The sequence below is a fragment of the Eptatretus burgeri genome, chromosome 5 (genome assembly GCF_056783735.1).
Source record: "Eptatretus burgeri isolate ZD-2024b chromosome 5, Ebu_testis_v1, whole genome shotgun sequence".
In the NCBI taxonomy this organism is placed as follows: Eukaryota; Metazoa; Chordata; class Myxini; order Myxiniformes; family Myxinidae; genus Eptatretus; species Eptatretus burgeri.
Window position 1 is genome coordinate 92,118,988 of NC_140965.1, and position 21,873 is coordinate 92,140,860.

At 40.9% G+C, this 21,873-nt stretch overlaps 1 protein-coding gene across 17 annotated transcripts in view; it reads right to left on the reverse strand.

Annotated features, from left to right (window-relative positions):
* LOC147026954 (signal peptide, CUB and EGF-like domain-containing protein 2) overlaps positions 1 to 21,873 on the reverse strand; it is a 506,981-nt gene that overhangs the window by 252,546 nt on the left and 232,562 nt on the right. For all 17 annotated transcript variants that reach the window (XM_085882882.1, XM_085882881.1, XM_085882887.1 and 14 more), the window contains one exon: positions 18,535 to 18,651. In XM_085882882.1, the coding sequence (XP_085739008.1) occupies positions 18,535 to 18,651 (117 nt within the window). The remainder of the gene's footprint in view (positions 1 to 18,534; positions 18,652 to 21,873) is intronic.

The following is a 21,873-nucleotide window of genomic DNA, read 5'->3' on the forward strand; positions in this document are numbered from 1 at the left end:
GCACCTTGTCGGAAGGAAGTTGTGCAGTGAACCAGCTACACTGCTTAAAAAGTGGCCGTATGGCGGACTGACGGTTACTTCTCCAACAGGCGGGGTGACCTTACTGTCCGAATGCAAATAAACAATAACAAAAAATGAAACAACAACAAGCTATTATCGAATGAAACACGGTGCGTTAGAAGTATTCTTCTTCTTCATTTTTTAAGGACGGATGGAAGGAAGGAGAAAAGGTACAGTACCAGTCAAAAGTTTGGACAAACTCATTCAAGGGTTTTTCAAAATTTTTACTATTTCCTACATTGTAGAATAATCGTGAAGACACCAAACTATGAAATAACACAGATGGAATTACATGGTAACCAAAAAAGTGTTAAACAAATCAAAATATATCATATATATATATATATATATATATATATATATATATATATATATATATATATATATATATATATTTTTTAGATTCTTCAAAGTAGCCACCCTTTGCCTTGATGACAGCTTTGCACACTATTGGCATTCTCTCAACCAGCTTCATGAGGTAGTCACCTGGAATGCTTTTCCAAGTTTTGAAGGAGTTCCCACATATGTTGAGCACTTGTTAGCTGCCTTTTCTTCACTCTGTGGTCCAACTCACCCCAAACCATCTCGATTGGGTTTAGATCGGGTGATTGTGGAGGTCAGCTCATCTGATGCAGCACTCAATCACTCTCCTTCTTGGTCAAATAGCCCTTACACGGCCTGGAAGTGCGTTTTTTTTGGTCATTGTCCTGTTGAAAAACAAATGATGATCCCAAACTACCACTAATGACTACCACTACCACTAAGCTAAGTTACTACTAAGTTGATCTTTAGTACCACTACCACTAAGTCGATGACTACCACTAAGCACAAACCAGATGGGATGGCATATTGCTACAGAATGCTGTGGTAGCCATGCTGGTTAAGTGTGCCTTGAATTATAAATAAATCGCCGACAGTGTCACTAGCAAAGCACCCCCACACCATCACTCCTCCTCAATGCTTCACAGTGGGAACCACACAGATCATCTGTTCACCTTCTCTGCGGCTCACAAAGACAAGGCGGTTGGAACCAAAAATATCAAATTTGGACTCATCAGATCAAAAGACAGATTTACACCGGTCTAATGTCCATTGCTCGTGTTTCTTGGCCCAAGCAAGTCTCTTCTTCTTATTGGTCTTCTTCAGTCATGGTTTCTTTGCAGCAATTTGACCATGAAGGCCTGATTCACGCAGTCTCCTCTAAACAGTTGATGTTGAGATGTGTCTGTGACTTGAACTCTGTGAAACATTTACTTGGGCTGCAATCTGAGGTGCAGTTAATGGTTCTTTCTGAGGTTGGTAACTCGAATAAACTTATCCTCTGCAGTAGAGGTAACTCTGGGTCTTCCTTTCCTGTGGTGGTCCTCATGAGAGCCAGTTTCTTCATCGCACTTGATGGTTTTTGCAACTGCATTTGAAGAAACTTTCAAAGTTCTTGAAATTTTCCGGATTGATTGACCTTCATGTGTTAAAGTAATGATGGACTGTCGTTTCTCTTTGCTTTGTTGAGTTGTTCTTGCCATAATATGGACTATGACAATAAAGACAAAATAATGGTCTTTTACCAAATAGAGCTATTGACTGCATTCTAACCCTACCTTGTCACAACACAACTGATTGGCTCAGATGCATTAAGAAGGAAAGAAATTCTACAAATTCACTTTTAACAAGGGACACCTGTTAATGGAAAAGCATTCCGGGTGACTACCTCATGAAGCTGGTTGAGAGAATTCCAAGAGTGTGAAAAGCTGTCATCAAGGCAAAGGGCGGCTACTTTGAAGAATCTGAAATATAAAATGTATTTTGATTTGTTTAACACTTTTTTGGTTATTACATAATTCCATATGTGTTATTTCATAGTTTTGATGACCACTATTATTCTACAATGTAAACCAGAGAGTTGGTGTCAAAGCCACCCAATTCTCGCCTGTTTATACATTTATCATTCTAAAAGACGTCTAATAATATTTTTTATAAAGCATTGCAGTGAAGTCTGATCCAAATAATTTTAAAGCAATATATGTATTTGTATATTGTAATCAGTAAAAAATAGTGTGGTAGATAAAAACATTAGAAAGGAAATAACTCGCACCAAAAACTTTAACATTTTCACGCTCACGCTGGCACTCACGCCAGGGGTATCGCTATAGCTCTCTGTTCTTCGAACAGGCGAGCTAAAAATTTTTTTAAATCATTTGTTAATTTTAACTTCACTACACCAATAGTTTACCCCAAAGGAACCTCCATGCCAAATATCAGCATCCTAGTACACATATTAAATGAATGGCAAGCTTCTAAATAACTTGCACCAAAAACTTTAACGTTGATGTGCTACAAAAAAGTTAAGTTCAAAACAGGTCAAAAATTTAAAACATTTGAAATTATTTTTTAATTTCAACTTCACTACATCAATAATATACCCCAAAGGAACCTCCATGCCAAATATCAGCATCCTAGTACACATTAAATGAATGGCAAGCTTCTAAATAACTTGCACCAAAAACTTAAACATTTTCATGCTCACGCTCATGCCGGGGGTATCACTATAGCTCTCTGTTCTTCGAACAGGCGAGCTAAAAATAGGAAAAATAATGAAAACCCTTGAAAGAGTCGGTGTGTCCAAACTTTTGGCTGGTACTATTGAAGCAGTTTGCACCAATTAAAACCTATTTTCTTATTTCCAATTTCCTTTCAACAGGTACAGAACTGTAATCTGCTTCAAATTTTACTTGCGCACATGATATGTTTTCTGTGTGTTTGATTTTTTTTTAAATTATTCATGTGAGGGGCGGGTGCCAAATTTGGCCCTGGGTGCCAAATACTCTAGTCTCTAGGTAAGTCTCTGTTGAGATGGGAACGCAGGAATGAGATGAGAATGGCGAACTGGAATGAGCTACGAACACAGGAATGAGATGCGAATGGTGAACTGGAATGAGACGACAATGCCTCGCTGCCTTGTCTTCGAGTTTAGTTTTCCAGCATGCCGCACGCTCATTTTAACCCGCCCCCTCTCTTTGAGACATCGTTGGCTGCAACCATTGGTCAGCAAATAGGAGAGCAAGGCCATTTGCACAGTTCAACCCCTCCCTGCACTTGCGCTTTCACATGCCATGGGAAAATTGTTCTCAGAAGTGTCGACAGTGATAGATAGATGATAGATGCAACAAAACAAATTTGCCGCCCTTTCCAAAAGTGCCGCTCGGGGCGGTTGCCCTGTTCCCCCCCCCCCCTTTCCCCTTCACTACGCCAGTGTATGTATGTATATATATATATATATATATATATATATATATATATATATATATATATATATATATGTCGTTAACCATACTGATTGCATTTAAATGTGTTGCATGAGTTCAGAGGTATATTTTGAGAATTATTTGTTTTCTTATTAAAATTATGATTTAATTGTTATATTATTCTGGTAGCCAATTGTCAGATATTCATTAAATATGAAAGCACCCTTGTTCTCAAATCATACTCAGCCATTCTTGCTTCCACCCTATCTGCCATATTCAGTTTGTCCTCTTTTGGCCACCTTCCCTATGCATGGGAATCAGCAAATATCATTCCCATCCACAAGAAGGGTGCAAAAACAGACCTTACCAATCACAGTCCAGTGAGTTTGCTTCCAATTACAATCAAAGTCAAAGATTCCACCTTTGCTTCTGATGTCAAATCGTCCATATTTTCAAAAAACCTTATCTACGATCACCAGTTGAGATTCTATTCTGATCACTCGGTTGATCTGTTGGACATGCTTGTGGACATGGACATGATCGTTTAAATTCTGTTGGACATGCTTCTGCAACTCTCTCAGCAATGGTAGGAGGCCTTCCATCTAAAACAAGATGTTAGGACAATATTCCTGGACATGTATTGGGCATTTGACAGTCTGGCAGCCTGCTTTGCTTGCTCAGCTCTCTGCCTGTGGCATGGCCATTCATTCCTAGATTTGTGACTTCCTCCAAACACACCGTCAATGTGTTGACATCATTGGAACCCTCTCAAAGTCTTGTTTCTCATCTACAGGGTGTCGGAAAAGCAAGTACCTATTTTTATTATCGTTGCTCAAGTATAAAGCAGCTCTTGCACTCGGGTTTTCACATATTCAATGGTTATTATTTACCATTTTTCCATTTAATATTGTATTCTTTACCAATTCCATTCTATTTTATTTGCAAGTGAATTATGATATGCTTAGAGTTGGCTTAATGGCTAGGGTGATGGGCTTGCAGTCCCAGGATCCTGAGGTCAAATCCCGCTCAGCTGTTGAATTAATACCAGGTGGGGTTGACTCTGCCTGTCATCCTTCCGAGGTCGGCAAAATGAGTACCAGCATGCTGGTATCCTTTGTCAGAGTGGCGACCTTTTCAAGGTTGTGCCCAATAGCCAAGGAGACTGTTTAGGCAGCACCAACGCTCTGCAGAGAGTATGGTCCCAATGGATGGATGGATGGAATCATGATGGCTGAAAATTTGAGTTTATGAAAACGGGCACAAATTGCTTTAAGGTATGAGGTATGTTGTTCAAATTCAAAAGTGGAGAAGAAAAAAGCGTGGCAGAAATTCAGTCTTTAATCCTCAGACCATTGAAAACTGTAATATGAAGTTAATAACTTCCAGTTCGGTAAAAGATACAAAATGATCTGGGAGACCATAAACATCACGTTCACCAGCAATTGTACAGGTTGTGCAAGACAGTTCACCCAAAGTCCATCAAATCAGTGAGACAGGCATCCTGAGAAAGTGGCTTGACACATTAACTTGAAAACAAAATTTGTGACGTTCTTGACAATGTTCCGAGACATTTCTTGGAAAAGTCCTGCTCTGCTTGCCAAGCTGTCAATTAGAGAACCTATCAGTGGGATTACAAAAGTGTGTAAGAAATGCAGGCGCTTATGTGGAATTTTAATTATTGCCATAAGAAATGGCATTGATGGAAGCACTAAATGGCCAAAAAGTAACATCATGGTTTGTCAATAAATACATGATAGGTTAAAAATGGGAAGTTACTTTTCAGACACCCTGTATATTAATGACAGAGTTTTCCGATGCTCTGGAAAACCCTCTGTTCCTTTTTGCAGATTAATCCATGTTGTGTCATATAGCACCCCCATTCCTCCACTTGGCAGAACAGCAGCTGCACCTCTGTCTCTGTATCGGTCTCTGCCCCCTTTCCAGTTGTGCTACATTGTTGCCCTGGTACCCCACTGTCAATTTAACTTTGCTCTTCCATGAGCCTCACACTTGTGGATTAAAAATACACAAAGCATTTGCATCTAAAGGGCTAAAAATACACAAAGCATTTGAAATATGTTCACGTGAAATTAAATATCAGTATTTTTTATAATCAACAAGAGTGAGAATTGCTTTGCAATGCATCTCCCCTTCTGGTCCAAATGAATGTTTGGGAGATAAAAAAAATTATTTGCGTTTAACGCACACTCGAGCTGATACTGGAACCAATATGAAAAAGACGAAACTCCCTAATGCTGGCAAAATAAAAGGAAAAGCAATTTTCATTTACTGATATCTTTTGAAAACTAGAAAGCAATAAAGATAACTAGGATAACAAACCGGAGAGAAAAATTAGTTTGCTTTAACGCACGCTCGAGCCGATGCCAGAACCAAAATGAAGAAGAAGAAACCCTAACCATTGTTTTTCGTTCGTTTGTTGGCTTTGCTTATTTCATATTGAAAATAAACCGATTTACATACTTGAAGAAAAATATGCATGCAGCTTATGTGCATGCTGTATACAATACATCGTGGTTATGGCCCATGCCTAAGGCCTGCCAATCTGTGCTGCTTCATGCAATGGCAGCACATCATTTTATTTGGGTTTGAGTCAGGCCAGCTGTCCAGCCAATGGGTGTAAAACAGTGGGGTGGAGTCAGGGCAGCTACACACAGACAAATGTATAATGTGTGATATTTTCTTCACCTGAAAAGGGCATAACGCTGTGAAAAATTGACGAAACGCCCTGATACTCAAACTTGTTCTGTAACAGATCAAAAAGCCATGTACCAAGTTTCAGTTGAATATGTTGAAGGGTATGGAAAAAAAAACCACAGGTGGGATAGACAGATTGGCAGACAGAGAGCAAACCTATAGTCCCCTCCAGTGATACTGGTAGGGGACTAAATAAATATTGATCTTCCTGTCTAGTATATACTATACAGTGTATGTTATCTGCATTGGAAGGAGTGGGAGACCCCTCTATGCATATGTTTTCTGAAAGCACAATGTCATGTCTCTGTCCTGCGATTTGTGAATATACATGTGAGCTCAGATATTATATAGTTAGGAGCCACAGAGACATTGCACAAATCTCTGTTCCCCTCTATCCGCCCTCCATATTTATGATTATGATTCTTCCCTACCTTGCCTGCGAAAGATGCATGCTGTTCGATGCAGCCAAAGACCATCGGGTCAGAATCTAACCTTAACCCAAGAGAGATCATGGCTGAGAGTGAGACCCAAGAGTTTGAGTGACTGAACTTCTTTGAGAGGATTGTTAAGAGAGTAGATGGGAGTGTTTGCCATACAGTCCTTCCCAGGAGAGAGATTGAATGTGTGGGATTTTTCATTGAATGAAAAATATATTCCAAGTGTTTGACCAACTTGTGGGCTCGTCGTCGAAATTGGTTTCCCTACTCTTGAAATGTTTTGCCCAACGTCTGATGATGCTCACATTAATGGTAGAGTCACTGTACACATTATTTAAACACCTGTGAATATCCACTGGAGGAACCACTTATTCAGTAAGAAATTCAATAACTGTTGCCTGCTTCATTCGCATATCTCATGGGGAAGCCATTGTGAAAGCGTGGTGTGATGTTGTCATGTGACTGATCACAGTGCCGCTCAACATAAAATGAGTGATACAAACCATTCATTGTGATCTCACATCACTTTCTTACGGCACTTTGGTTAAAAACTGAAAAATAAGAGGCAATACTTTTGTGCTGATCCTCGTTTCTATTATTATTCTTATGTATTACATCATAAATATTACATCACATATACAGTATACAAGTTGGGTCACCCGATTAAGGTCAGGTTGTTTGGACTTTAGTAAACCATCAATAAGACTGATGTTTAAAGATGTATCAAAAATTAACCTGGGAGTGTACCATGGCAATAATGGACCAAATGGCCTCATTTCTAATTTTGTGTGATGACTCTGACCACTTGCACTCAGTATAGTCCTGTGGCAACTATGGACCATTTGTATATTGATTTCCATTATGCATACGGAATATACAGTGTATATACTTAAATGCAATTGGTTGGATTCCCGACAAATATAATTCACCTTTTAATGTGACGTGGAAGAGCCGAGGCAAAAGCCAAGTTTTGCCCCTCTCCCTGCCAAGGTGAGGCTTGACTGGCCAAAGTGGCGTTCTTTTTGGTGTTAACATCAATTTGATTAAGAATTGTAATTTTTACCTCTGCCACCGAAAGTTGGGTGTGCAACAAGGAAGAATTGATTCAAATTTGGTGAAGATCCGGATCCAGATATGAGAATTTTTTTGAGTGATTCTTCACCATTAAGAGATACTGGGCCAAAAACGATATATAACAGAATATCTAAAAAAGCTATGGACGGATTCGGATGAAACTTGGTGGACAGGTTCGGTGTGTGACAAGCATAAAGTGATTTGATTTTGGTGAAGACCCGGATTTGGAAACGAGAATTAAAAAAAAAATCTTTTAAGTGGTTCTTCACCATTGAGAGACAAGGCCAAAAACATTATGTAGCACGATATCTCAAAACGTTGTGGACTGATTCAGACGGAACTTGGACATGTTGGGTATGTGAACAGGACAAATAGATTCAATTTTGGTGAAGATCCAAATTGGGATCCGGTTTATCAGTGGGATACAAAATATAAACTGTTTAGCCTGGCAGTAGTATGGACTCTACCGAGTGGTGTTCTAGTTTGTTTTTTCATTGTGATGCTGACTTAACATGTTACAATAATGCGGTACAGAATAAAAATAGGGCAATTGCCCCACAGGAATGGAATTGTATAAAAATCAAAGAAAAGACTTCACACAAACACAACTCGCTCTGATACAATTATATATTGATTACAATGTTATAAATGGATATACTATTGCTTGCTAATATAATTATTGTTTAAGCTAAATGTTTAATTGCCAGTATGGGGACATCTTCTCTGATATAATCGTGCCCATTGGGAATATCGGAGGCCTTTGGGTTTTTGGCAAAGATGCGTTTATCCTCCTCCGATAAAATTTGGCTAATCACAGTTTGGCTGCTCCTGGGCCATGCCCCACGTGTTTGGGCTGTTGGGATACAAAATGTTATGAGTGAATGATCTTATTGCCTCCCAATGCATGCGCCAATACATTGTGTTTGAGTTTCTTGAAAGTTATTGCGTTTAAATTAATATTATATTTTCATAATTCATGTGATCTAGCCTTTTGCTTGTAAATAATGTCAATGCCTTGTACTTATCTATATAACTCTATTGAGGTGAGCTATCACCGTTAGGTGCCCTGGCTAAGCTCCAAATTCCTGCATCCTCAGTCGAGTATCCCACGTCGGAGTAGCGACCCCTACAAGATTGTAACTCCAGCCAAGAAACGGTTTCGGCAGAACCGATGCTCTGTATAAAGAAAGCATCGTGAATAATAATAAATAAATAAATAAAAATAACTGGAAGGCCACTCGGTTGAGCGCATACCTCCACCAAGCAATGCCTGATCCACAAGAACATATCAGGCCCATTACATTTTTACCTCTGCCACCAAAGGTGAAGGAGGTTATGTTTTCACTCCTGTCTGTCTATTTGTTTCTTAGTCTGTCTGCAGGATATCTCAAAAAGCTATAGATGGATTTGGATGAAACTTGGTGTGCAGGTTTGGTGTGTGGCAAGCACGAATTGGTTTGATTTTGGTGAAGATCCGAATCCGGATCTGGATGCGAGATTTATTTGATTTTTCAAGTGATTCTTCACCATTGAGAGATAGGGCCAAAAAACGATATCGTACTGTATCGCATATTTAAAAAATGTAATGGGCCCGATATGTCCTCCTGGATCAGGCATTGCGTGGCAGAGGTATGCGCTCTACTGAGTGCCCTTATAGTTATTACTGTGATGGTATTCTCAGGGGGAATCAATATGAGATGCTATGTAAAAATGGCAGCCCAATCCTTTTGTGAAAGGGTAGATTGCAGTCCTGCCAGTTAGCCTGTCTGAAAAGCTAGATTCAGCATCGTTGAGATTACTCCCTTACAATAGCCAGATAAATATGGGCTTTGACAAGAACATGGTCAGAGGAGCCAAGAGGGGCAGAGGAGGAGTAGGAGAGGTTGGATGAAAAGTTAGTCATTACCAGGTGCAGTGGGGAGGACATAGCATTTGCATAAATCCAGGTTGGGAAGTTTACAGATTGTGTTAGAACCAAAGGAGACACATAAGGTCTTAGTTACAATGCTATGACTGGTTGTTGCAGAACTGACAGACAGCCTGCTTGAATGTGACATTTACTGTAATTTCTACAGATGAGGAACAGAGAGTTTGGATGGATGGTTACGAGTTGATCCATGTCAGAGGAAATTGAGGTATACAGTGAGTCGTCATCACTGGGTGGATGGGATAACAGAGACAAACATGAGGTGGTTGTCAAGAGGTATGTGAAAATGGATGTATTCCAAAAGGCTCAGAGGGGTTAGTGAGGACAGTGGATAATAAGGAATGGAGCCTATGACATAGACATCAACCCAATCTATGGAATAGGAGAGAGAGAGAGACACCTGTCAAAACAAAAGACGATAGTCAGGGAGACATGGAGGAATTGGAGACATCCAGTGATAGGAACGTTTGCGTTAAACATACAATTTCCAGAGCAGCAACACTAAAGTGAATGTCCAAATTTGGAAGAGAAGAATGGAGACCTAAAATATTGTTGGTCCACACTGTTAGGGGAGGAGGATGAGGAGATGAGGGAATGGTGGGGCTCAGGGTTTGGGAGCTCAATAGGGGCAGCATGACATGCAATGATGGCTCCAGCTTGTACAGTGGGGGAAGCAGGGTGCAAGGTGGTATCTTTAGGGAGCATGGTTGGGGCTGTGGGGCGCATGGGGTGGGTGGCCAGGTGCATCAGTGATACAGATAGGAAAGGGATGATGAGCCAGTACATTCTCTGCAGATCAGTTTTCTCATGTGGATCCCCAAGTCTGTCAAACAAAGATGAACAACATGACCAGGCTGAAAAGAAGGGTTATTGAGAGCTTAAATGAAAGTTGCACTGTAAGATCATAGGGACAGCACACGTCTAGGTTTGCTGTCTTGCACACGTCTCGCATGCTTGCTAGAAATGAAACAGGAATTATATGAAGAATGGATAAGGCAGTAGAGGGAGATGAATTATATTAAAATGTAATTTCAAAGTTTTGAATAGAAGAAGCAATTAGTTATTTAAGAAAGGCAGAACAAAGGAGGTAGTATTGAGAAGGAAAGTGATAAATAATTTTTACTTTTGCAACAAATTCCTTGAGGTTCATATTCACCACGAGTCCATATTACCCCATCTTAACCTACTATAATGAACGAGCAAATACAACTTGTCACTTTGCTGACTGAGGTGTGAAGGGGAAGGGGGTGGAGAAAGAGAGAGGGGGAAGGGAGGGGCGGGGAGAGGATGGAGGGAAGGGAGGGGCGGGGAGAGGATGGAGGGAAGGGAGGGGCGAGGAGAGGATGGAGGGGAAGTGATGAGTGGGTGAAGAAGGGGAAGCTAGGAAGGGGAGAAAAGTGAGGAAGGGGGTGGAGGTGGGGAGAGCAATACCTTATGAAACATTGCTATACACTGTGGGAGGGAGGGGTGTGTGTGAGAGAGACAGAGACACAGAGGTGTGGGAGGAGAGTGCTGCATTATATTCGGAGGTGGGGGGGGGAGGGATGAGGGGACAAACAGAGAGAGGGGGGGAGGAGGGGAAAAAAAGAGATAGGTGAGGGGTGGAGGTGGCGTTAGCAAAGAGAGTGATATGTGATGCTTAATGACTGAACACAAATTAAAAAAAAAAAAACTCGTGTCAGAACAGCTGTACACACAACGACACAACAGAGTTTGTAAAGTAATCTGCTGGCACATCTGCAATAACTTTGACATCCCAGTTCCAGAAAGTTTGTGGGAACATCAACCAAAAGCATGGACTGAAAACATGGAAGTACCACTCACATACGACCTGATGATCCCATCGAGACTGAACGTCGAAAACAAAGCGTTTCAACCAGACATCATACTTAAAAACAGAGAGAAGAAGGCATTGGTACGTGAGGAGTTAATACCAGTGACTTTGGATGAAACAATGCAGAAATCAAGAAAATGACGAAATACCAAGACCTCAAGAATGAAGTGAAAAGATCCTGGAAGCTGAATAATGTCAAAGTTGTACCAGTGATAGTTGGAGCGACGGGAATGATGACAAAGAACTTCATAGAGATATTAAAAACCATCCCTGGGAATATTATTACAAACGAACTACAGTCGGAAGCTGTTTGGGGCTCAGTAACGATCCTGAAGAGAGCCCTCGCCACAAAACTTAGACCAGAAAACTTCACAGCTTGGTCCCTGAATCGTGACCCCTTACTGAAATGAAGGTGGATACTTTCAGCCCACCATGGGAGGACTCCATTCCACATTCTGAAACTTGCATATGTAAATACCAATCAAAGACACACACACACACACACACACACACACACACACACACACACACACACACACACACACACACACACACACACACACACACACACACACACACACACACACACACATAGTTTGAAACCTGGGAGGGCTCTGTTTCACTTTCTGAAACCCCCATATGGAGATAACAACCAGCAACAAAACACACACACACACACACACACACACACACACACACACACACACACACACACACACACACACACACACACACACACACCCTTTTATAATTATAGATGTGTTATAGCATTTGTAAAATAAAGACTATAATTACTGTAAAACAACATAAGTTTCAGGGTAGAGAAAGAGTACAGAGACTATTATTTGATTTGTACAAAGTGAATTTGTGGACATGCACCTCAGTCACAACCACACTACTTTTACTACTACTTCTTGATTGTCCTCAGTTATTCCCACCTTCTTATGAGGTCAGAAAGTGGGTTTTTGGCCCAAGTCTTTCACGAACCGACTGACTTGATGTTTAACCAAAGGTGACAAGAATTAGTAATTATTTCAGGGTACTGACGATAACTTGATCCACTCTTCGCAAAAGACACCGTGGGATCTTTGATATCTACCACCGATTGCTAGCAGACAAGACATCGGCTCATCATCCACAGTCAAATCCCCAATGGCCCAACATTACTCAGGTCAATGGCATTGCTCTTGATTCGCTGAGTGCATAATATCAGCCTGGAGTTAAAAATGATAACTTCTAATAAAAAAATATATCATCATTTGAGAAGGTAAACAGAAAAATCAGCGAACAATCTTTGGCACAAAATACATTTTTTAAGAGGGATGTTTTCTACTGTGTCTGGGAAGGCAATGACAAAATTTTCAGGGTATCCTTCTGGAAGAGACTGCTTCAAAAGCACCTCTTCTTATTTCAGGAGGATTGTACTTTGGATCGCATTATATTCCCTTGTGTAACATTTGTGGTGCACAGGCAGTTTAAATCATAGGCGAGAAGGATACCATTCTCCCGAGAGAATGAAAATAAAAAAGGATATGAGGTGTTATAAATATAAAATGTCTGCTTTGGTTGCAGAAGGCCAAGATCAAACCACCAGGGAAGAGATAACTATTTTGTTGTAGCTATTGCTTATAATCACAAAAAATGAACACAGATTGTTGTTAATGCGAAAGAAAATACTGAGAACAAACACCAAGATACCATTATATTTTATGGCAATTTGGTTGTTGTAATTCGGCTTTCAATGCTGTGGTGGAGGATCAGACAATCAAAATCTCCGAAAAGTATAGCGTGTCCCTAAGAGTTGGGTCAGCATACCTCAACTTTTCCTATTGTTGAACATTTCCATGATTTGTGAGTGGCTTCATATAATGTACTTAAACGTGCTAAAATCGTTTGGAGGTGCTCCAACTTTTTAGCTTTCAGGTAGACATAATGGAGTTTCTTTGAGGAAACCGTCAACAACTTCAGCACGGTTTTGATAACTGAGCTGTACATCAAGATGAAGTCATTTATATAACTCCCAATTTTTTTCATGACTCGGACTTGCCGAGGCCCATCCAAGCCCTTAAAAATTGAGAGCATGTCTCGATTACTACCGTCAAACCCCATCCTTCAAGTATACAGAATAGATATGGTGTCATGAGTCAGTAAAATGCAGATTTTTTTTTTGTACACATTGTCGAGGCTCGTATAAGAGCGAACACACAATGCACAGCAAGGGGGACACGAGACAAGAGGGGCGGGAGAGGGAAGGACAAAACAGTGGGGAACAGAGACATTAGGAGATCTGTGGAAGGGAGAGGGATGGGGCAGGGAACACAGGGTATACAACATGGACATTACAGGGACTTTCAGGAAGGAAAGCAGGGAATTTGAAGGAGGTGGGTTTGGGGTGGATTAGCGGGGGTAGAAAAGATCGAGGTTTTGGATGGGGAAAGATAAAAGGTGGTGGTGAACAACTGTTTTGAAGGCCTGGAGGGAAGACTGGGATTGAAGAGGGAAATAATTTTTTGAAAAAATATTTTTGGGGATTGGTCTCATAATTTCAGTTGCAAGCACAGTATGTACATTACTCATAAATTTGAGGAGAAGAAAAAAAGACATTCCCTTATATTGTGGAGGAGTAAATATTATTGAGAAATAAAATTTTGCTCACATCCTCTTCAAAACGATTTGCCTTGATATTAGGCCAACAAATTGTACTACTCCCCCCTCCCCCCCTTTCCGAATTCCAAGTTTTTGTGTAATTAGCATACCTGGCAGAGAATTTGCCTGGAGTAAAATAATTTAAAAGTGGATAAGCTTGTTAGGAAAAGCAATAACGTGGTAAAATTCACATGTATGTGCAAGTGCTTTGTGTCATCGTACATTCCATTACAGAGGTCGATAAACAAAGATAAGATTGATGAGGCTTCATCATGGAAAAGCAACATGAGCCAAGCCATTAAGAGCAATAACAATAAGCAGGTGTTCTCACGAGCCTGACTGCAGTGGAAAGGTGGCACAAGATCCTCAGTTCTGTTTGGACAGGTTGTGAAATGAAAGTTCATGGAAGTGAAATCTCCCACTGAGGTTCCTCATTACCTACAGATGTTAACACAAATGGCATATTATTGCTAATTGAAGTGATTTTTGTGTTGTATTAAATGTTTCGATGCATTGACTATAATGCTGTAATTGTTGCTTGTTATCTTGTCAATATTGTCTTTGTCTGTGTTGACTCAACACTTGTGTGGTTGCACAATAATTGGTAGAAATTGAAGTAACTGGCGTCATAGCATGACGGTTTTCTGTTTGTTTGTTTTTGTTGTGAATTAATCACATAGTTGTGTGCAATATAATAAGAAGATCCAATTGATGAGATTTTAATACAGCTTAACTTTCCGTTTACAATCATTGAATTAAGTATACTTACCTCTGCCACCGAAGGTGAAGGAGGATATGTTTTCACCCCTCTCCGTTTGTTTGTCTGTTTGTGCGCAGGATATCTCAAAAAGTTGTGGACGGATTCCGAGGAAGCTTTGTCGACACGCTGGGTGTGTGACAAGGATGAATTGATTCAACTTTGGTGAAGACCTGTGTCCCGATCTGGATACGAGAATTATTTCATTCCTAAAGTGATTCTTCACCATTGAGAGTCGGGGCCAAAAACGATATATAGAATGATATTTCAACAATGTATTGGGCACAATATGTTCTCGTGGATCAGGCATTGTGTGGCGGAGGTATGTGCTCTACCGAGTGTCCTTCTAGTTTGTTTTGCTATCGTTGAGAAAGTGAAAGTTTAAAAAAAACAACCTTATCATTACTATATACAGTACATATATATATATAATTATTATTCAGTTCTACCAAAGCAGAATCTTGGCTCGGGCTTATAATCCTGGGTGAGAGGTCACTCCGTCTACTGCTTCTTCTTCTTTCATGTGCAGCACATGCCTGCGAGTCGCAACATTGGCTGAGGGCGGCTGTGCCACTGGTGCAACACCCACTGTAGGCCAGAGCAGGAATTCAGAATTTGGCCAGATAGTGCTGGCGATAGCTCACCCACACCTTGCAAAGGACAGCATGAGATCTTTAACATCCACCAACAGGGCTGTTGGCAGACAGGACTCTCAGTTTAACATTGACCCAAGGAATGGGACCACTCATTGATGCTTGACTCTGCCTGTGAGACACCAGGATGACAGTTTGTAGCTGGGCTGAGATTCAAACCCAGGCGAGATGGCTCAGAGGCGAGTGGGATCGTCACTCTGACGCATTGTTACTTTATCTGATCATGGTGATATATTTAGCATTACATCCTTGGGTGAAACAAAATGCCCTCTGAAGCAGTATATGGAGCTTTGGTGAAATTTCCAGTAATTTTCAAGAGAGCAGACATATCCAGCTTCGTCAAGACCACAAATATCTGTGGAACGTCACACATGAGTAGAACACGATTGGGTGTGAAGTTGTTCAAATTCATTTTGAAATTATCATGTTTTACGTTTGCAAGAACATATTACAAAGTTGACAACGAAATCTAATTAGAGGTTGGGAGGATGTCCTCACAGCTATAACCTGTCAACCTGGTGTTTGACATGCGGGTGGAGGTATCGGTGAGTGCACCGTTCACGTTAAGCCAGAGGACCCATCTGCCAGCACTGGTTGCATTGGTGGTCGGTCATTAATGATCCAACCGTATTTTTTTCTGAAAGGGAGGTTAGTTATCTCTGCCCCAGGCTAAATTCGAAATTCCTGCCACTTTCAGTTGACTATCCTGCAACAGAGTGGCGATCTGTCTGTGACTGGTTCAATAGCCTTGAAGCGTTTCTCGATTTGTTGTGAATAGCCAAGAGCCAAAGCTCTGACAAAAGTATGGGCCTCCATTGTTTTAAATGTAACTAGTAGACCAAGAAACACCATTGCGGTGTACTTCACCCTTTCAATAATAATAAAAAATAATTGCTAACTCATGCTGGGGATGTGGTCTTGGTGAAAAAGCTAAAAAAAAATGGCTTGTCATGCAAACTAAATGTTGCAGCTGTTGCTGTTTTTCTTGTCATTTTTAGGTCATTTTATCCAATGGCCGAAACGTTCATCGATTGAAATAATTTCATGATTCCTACATCTGTCAAAATTAAACTCCCCCAACATATTGAGCCTGCTACCGTACTCCATTGTAAAATGAGGCAGTTTGCACAGTGAATGAGCCGACTCACAGCACAAACCACATCGCCAGCTTGGTTCATCCACAACGTGCAGGCCGAACTGCATGTTTCACTGAAGATCACGACGCACGTATTTGCACAAAAGCAAATGTCTAAACTAAAGTAGAGACAAACATGAATTTACACGTCACCAAAGTCACAAATTGGTTTTACTCGGAGCACCCTCTCCCTCAGGGAGCTCCCGAGGGTGGAGGGAAGGGGTGGTGGAAAGGAGGGGGGGGCAGATCATGTTATTATCTTTATGATTATTTAATACCATAGCAGAATACCCATCCTATGGGTGATCGATCTTGCTCTAAGCTTGCAACGCGTTCTTCTGACACATCCCTTTATTTGGGCGTTTTTTAGGAAACAGACCGCTGCCTCGATCGCTCCTGAAAATATAATTCACCCGAGTTATGTATATTAAGCGAAAACATGCGTACTGGTTATGTGCATATATAATAATACATCGTGATTATATAGCTCAGACAATTCCAATTGCATTCACCCTCCCCCAAAAGGAAGAAAATGCCAAGATGGGTGAAATTTTTGTTTCTTCAAAACATCATCGATTCAAACGACACTTGCACATGAACAACTTCGGGGCGCCCTCACTAATCCTTGAAAGTTTCTCCTTACTCGGTCATATCTTCTTGGAGGAGTACATGAAATGTACGTACATACATACATACATTAATTTGCTACATTATACATAGATTATATTTTTACACAAAGCTCAGCTCGCAGTAATTGTGGCAGTGCAGAGACAAAACTAGAAGGGCACTCGGTAGAGCGTATACCTCCGCCAGGTAATGCCTGATTCACAACATATTGGGTCCAATCAATTTTTGAAATACCCTGAGATATATCGTTTTTGGTCCTATCTCTCAATGGTGAAGAATAACTTAAAAAATTAAACAATTCTCCTATCCGGATCCGGATTGGGATCTTCACCAAAATCGAATCAATTTATCGTGGTCACACTCCCAACCTGTCCACCAAGTTTCGTCCGAATCCGTCCACAACTTTTTGAGATATCGTGCTATATATTAGTTTAGCTCAATCTCTCAATGGTGAAGAATCACTTAACATATTTTCATAGTTGGATCCGGATCCGGATCTTCATCAAAATCTCATAAATTTGTCCATGTCACACACCCAACCTGTCCACCAAATTTCATCCGGATTCATCCACAACTTTTTGAGATATCCTGTACACAAACAGACAGACAGACAGACAGAAAGGGGTGAAAACATAACCTCCTTCACCTTCGATGGCGGAGGTAACAACAGCAGCACCATGGACATCACACAATGGCATTTTGAAAAGCTTTTGAGATGACGAAGTCTCTCTCCTCATGGTCTGAAATAAATTGCGTTTTATTCTTATGAAAGTGTGAAGTGCACTGACACACCCTGCAACAGTATAATTACAAGACACAGGGTTAAAAAAAAATTGTAATACTTTTGAGTTTTGAATGAACTTGAACATTTTGTTTAAACGAATGAAGAATCAATCAACCGCACGACCGTATATGTGTTTGACACTGGGCAGGGATGTGTGCTCCGCTTCCATAGAAGATTGAATGAAGTTGAATTTACTCTCCACGCCATGTTTTCAAAGCAACAATGTGAAATGGAAACTTTGATAAAACTCAAGCCTCTAGCCATTCAAGGGTTTTTGGAATTGAACTTTTTTTTTTCATTTCAACAATTCTCAACAATTTCATTTCAACAATCCTTTTTACCTCCATCAGTGCCTTGAACATTCCTCCAGTTGTTCAAATCAAATAAATAATAAATGTGTTCCACATCTTTCTGAGACCAGTTTTAAAGCAAAATGTTTTCCATGTACCTACCTTTTTCATCTGTGCATTATACATTTATACAGCTTGTGAATTCCAAACCAGGTGCAGGTAGAATAGCATCGACAGCTGCTTAATGGTCATGGTCATGTGCTTTTGAATTTCCTGTTTCACTGGTAGCACAGATGTCATTTCTATAGACTAATGTGGATTGGTAAGAAAATATGTTTGATGGCATGGTTCACCTCCACAGTGTGTGAGAGCATATAGCGTATAGCCCGGGTCACAGCGGCACTCAAAGCTCCCAGCATAGTTGATGCACGTGTGGTCGCAAGCACGGTCAAAGGAGCACTCGTCAATATCTGCATGGGAATATGAAACATCAGGCAAGCTTATTGTCATCATGAAACCCTGCATCAAATCGAATCCAACATCTATATTTGCGCTGCCCAAGCAGTCGTCTCTAAGCAGGAAAGCTATTGAGTGATTGGCTATTACTATTCCCAGTGACAGTTAGGCGCAAGGATTTGGAATTTGGTCAGGGGTGCTGGCACACAATGGCATACTCTAATGAAATACACACCGAGATATTTAATGTTCACCGGTGTATACCATAGCAAGTGCCAAATACAGCTCAACATCCCTCGGAAGGATGGTGTGGTCATTGATACAAACACCCTCGGTCCATGTAGCACCAAGGTGATAGTTTCTAATTGCAGTGCTGGGAATAAATCCCAGATTAGACAGCTCGAAGGTAAATATGCTACCTTTGAGCTCCTCTGTCAGCCCTAACAAATGCAGAAGGGTTTATGACGAGACCTTTTTGTCAAATAATATCCAGGACTGGCCTGCTAGTGCTTATCCACTGAAGTCTCCCAGCAGTGGTATATGGTATAATAATATCCACTGAAGTCTCCTAAATGCTTGGCCTGCAGGTGACTTTTGTACAAGCTCAACTCTGGGCCTTAGACCACAGTAAACAACAAAAATGTTTGTGATAAACTCTCAGGTTACATAATGTATTACTGAACCTCAGAGGGATGAATGTACGATGAATGCCAACCACAAGCGAATTTTGTGGTAAGAGGAAACAAAAAGCGTTGTGGTGTGAGGAACATTTATACTGAGTGCAAGATCGACCCTTTTGTCACGAGTGGAGGAGGATAGACTGAAGCCAAGGGATTCCACAAATCATTGTATGAAATTCCACAGACACCTGTTTACAACAAATTGTGGAGAGATGTCCCTTTAGAATGAACAAAAAGCACCAACTCCAACATGGAGCATGAAAATCAGCATTTTAAGATTCAGACTTGGACAAGTGTTTCTACTTTAACACCTCATCAGCAAGACAAAATTAGCCTCAAGTGCTGTCCTTTAGGTATTTGGGAAGATGAAGACAGTGTGGCCTAGTGATAAGGATTCACCTCCCAGAGGTTGCTGGTTAAAATCTGGTGAAATGTGCAGTATTACAGATAACAGATTGTAATAACTGAGCGCATTTCAGGGAAATAACCAAATTGCTATTAGATTGTCAGGAAAAAACACAGCTGGATCACCAACAACCTTAAAGGTCTCATGGTGCTATCAGTTAACAAATCACGGCTTATTCAATACTTCAAGGCAACTTGGCGTTGGGAAAGTGATGCCTATAAAAGACAAAACTGTCTCTATGACCCTGAGCAAGAAAACAAGGTGTTCTGTTCATTGTTTTTAAAATAAGACCAACCAATACTTATGATGATATTAAAGAAGAACCAAACGATTAATGATTTGATACAGGATTACGAAATCGACCTGTAGCCCTGGTCCACAATTTACGACAGGACATAAAAGGTAAGGGCAAGTTAAGTCCCCTTGTGCTCTCCAAGTGAACCATAGATGTATACAAGCTGTATGCTGCATCATTGATTGGCGCTTTATGGAGGAAGTCATAATCTTTGAGGGATACATGCGGTCGGTGTCCTCTCTGTTTCACAGTTGATGTTAAATAGTTTGGTGGTGCACGGCTTGAATACATCAATCGCTGATTGAATTTGCATACTTGCACCGATGGCCTGGTTTTCCTGGCATCTTCATTGGAACGACTATTTTACCAGCCATCCCAAATCATCACACGTTGTTAACAATGAAAAGTTGCTTCATGTATAGTGCTCATAACCATGTGCTGATGGGTTACGGCAGCCAGAGTGAGGCAAGTCCAAACAAAAGGGTGTTGTTACATGTGACCTAAAAACTCATCGTTTTATCACAAAGGGTTATGATAACACCTTTTCCATGAAAACATTTTCAATTGATGATGCAATTTCACTCAGATAGACCGAGTTAAAGTTTTACTTTTTTATATTCTCTTCCAGATTCCAAATGGCAATGTCACTCTGTGCATTATTTAAAGTGAGTTCTCATAAGGACTTATTGCGGCACCCCACCTCGGAACAATATATATATATATATATATATATATATATATATATATATATATATATATATATATATATATATATATATATATATATATATATATATATATATATATATATATTGTTGTGGTTGAGGAAATTCGCAAACCACCATTCAGGTCCCGTAGGTGAGATATCTCTGTAAGTACATGTGTAGTTAGCCCCAAACCCGTTGTTGAGAGGGAATAAATGGGATTCATTCGGGCTGCGACCCTTTAAGATAGCCGTTTTTCTGTTCTATCTTTATTTTGAACCAACCACGTCTCAACCTCCATCACACAACAACCACCGACCGCAACGCTGCTTCACAACAACAACGCCAACAGCCACGGCCTTTACCTTCACAACTCGCTCTCGCAACCATCGCATCACCGCCATTCCAAGCGTCGCCATGGCCATCATCGCCACAATAAACCCTCCACCACCTTCACCTCTCCTCCTTCTGCCGCCATTCCCGCGCAGCTTGTGAACGCCGAGCGTCAGGCCGTCCTGGCCTCGTGCGGGGCGTGCGCCGAGCAGCGGGTGGAAAAAGCGGCCTTTCCGAGGGGAAGTCGGATCAGGAATGATTCACGCCCACTTCCGATCCTTCCAATCATTAAGCGTGGGGCGATTTGGCCCCGCCTCCAGGCGCGTCGGAGTAGAATTTGGCGAACAACCCTATCCCACGCGGGTGGCCGATTGGCACGATCGTGGTGAGGCCGAAAGGCCCACCCGTGACTAGTTCCCGACGTTAGTCCAAGAGGGTCACGACGGAATTGTCCGTCCGGTGGGCGACGTGCCGCGATTCGAGTTACGTGGTCGCTCGCACGCCGGCGGTCGCGAATTCGCAACAATATATATATATATATATATATATATATATATATATATATATATATATATATATATATATATATATATATATATATATATAGTGATATGTCACCTGCTTCGTTCTATTACCCGACATTGGTACATTTTTGTGATTCAGCCGAGGCCACGCGAAGCGAGGTCGATGCCGTTTATTCCTGACACGTGAAACACTCTGCAACCCATGCCTCCAGAAAGAAAAGAGACTTTTTAGAATGCTGGCTGCATTTTTTTTTTTGTATACCTTGTCGAGGCTCATGTGAGAGCTAACACAAT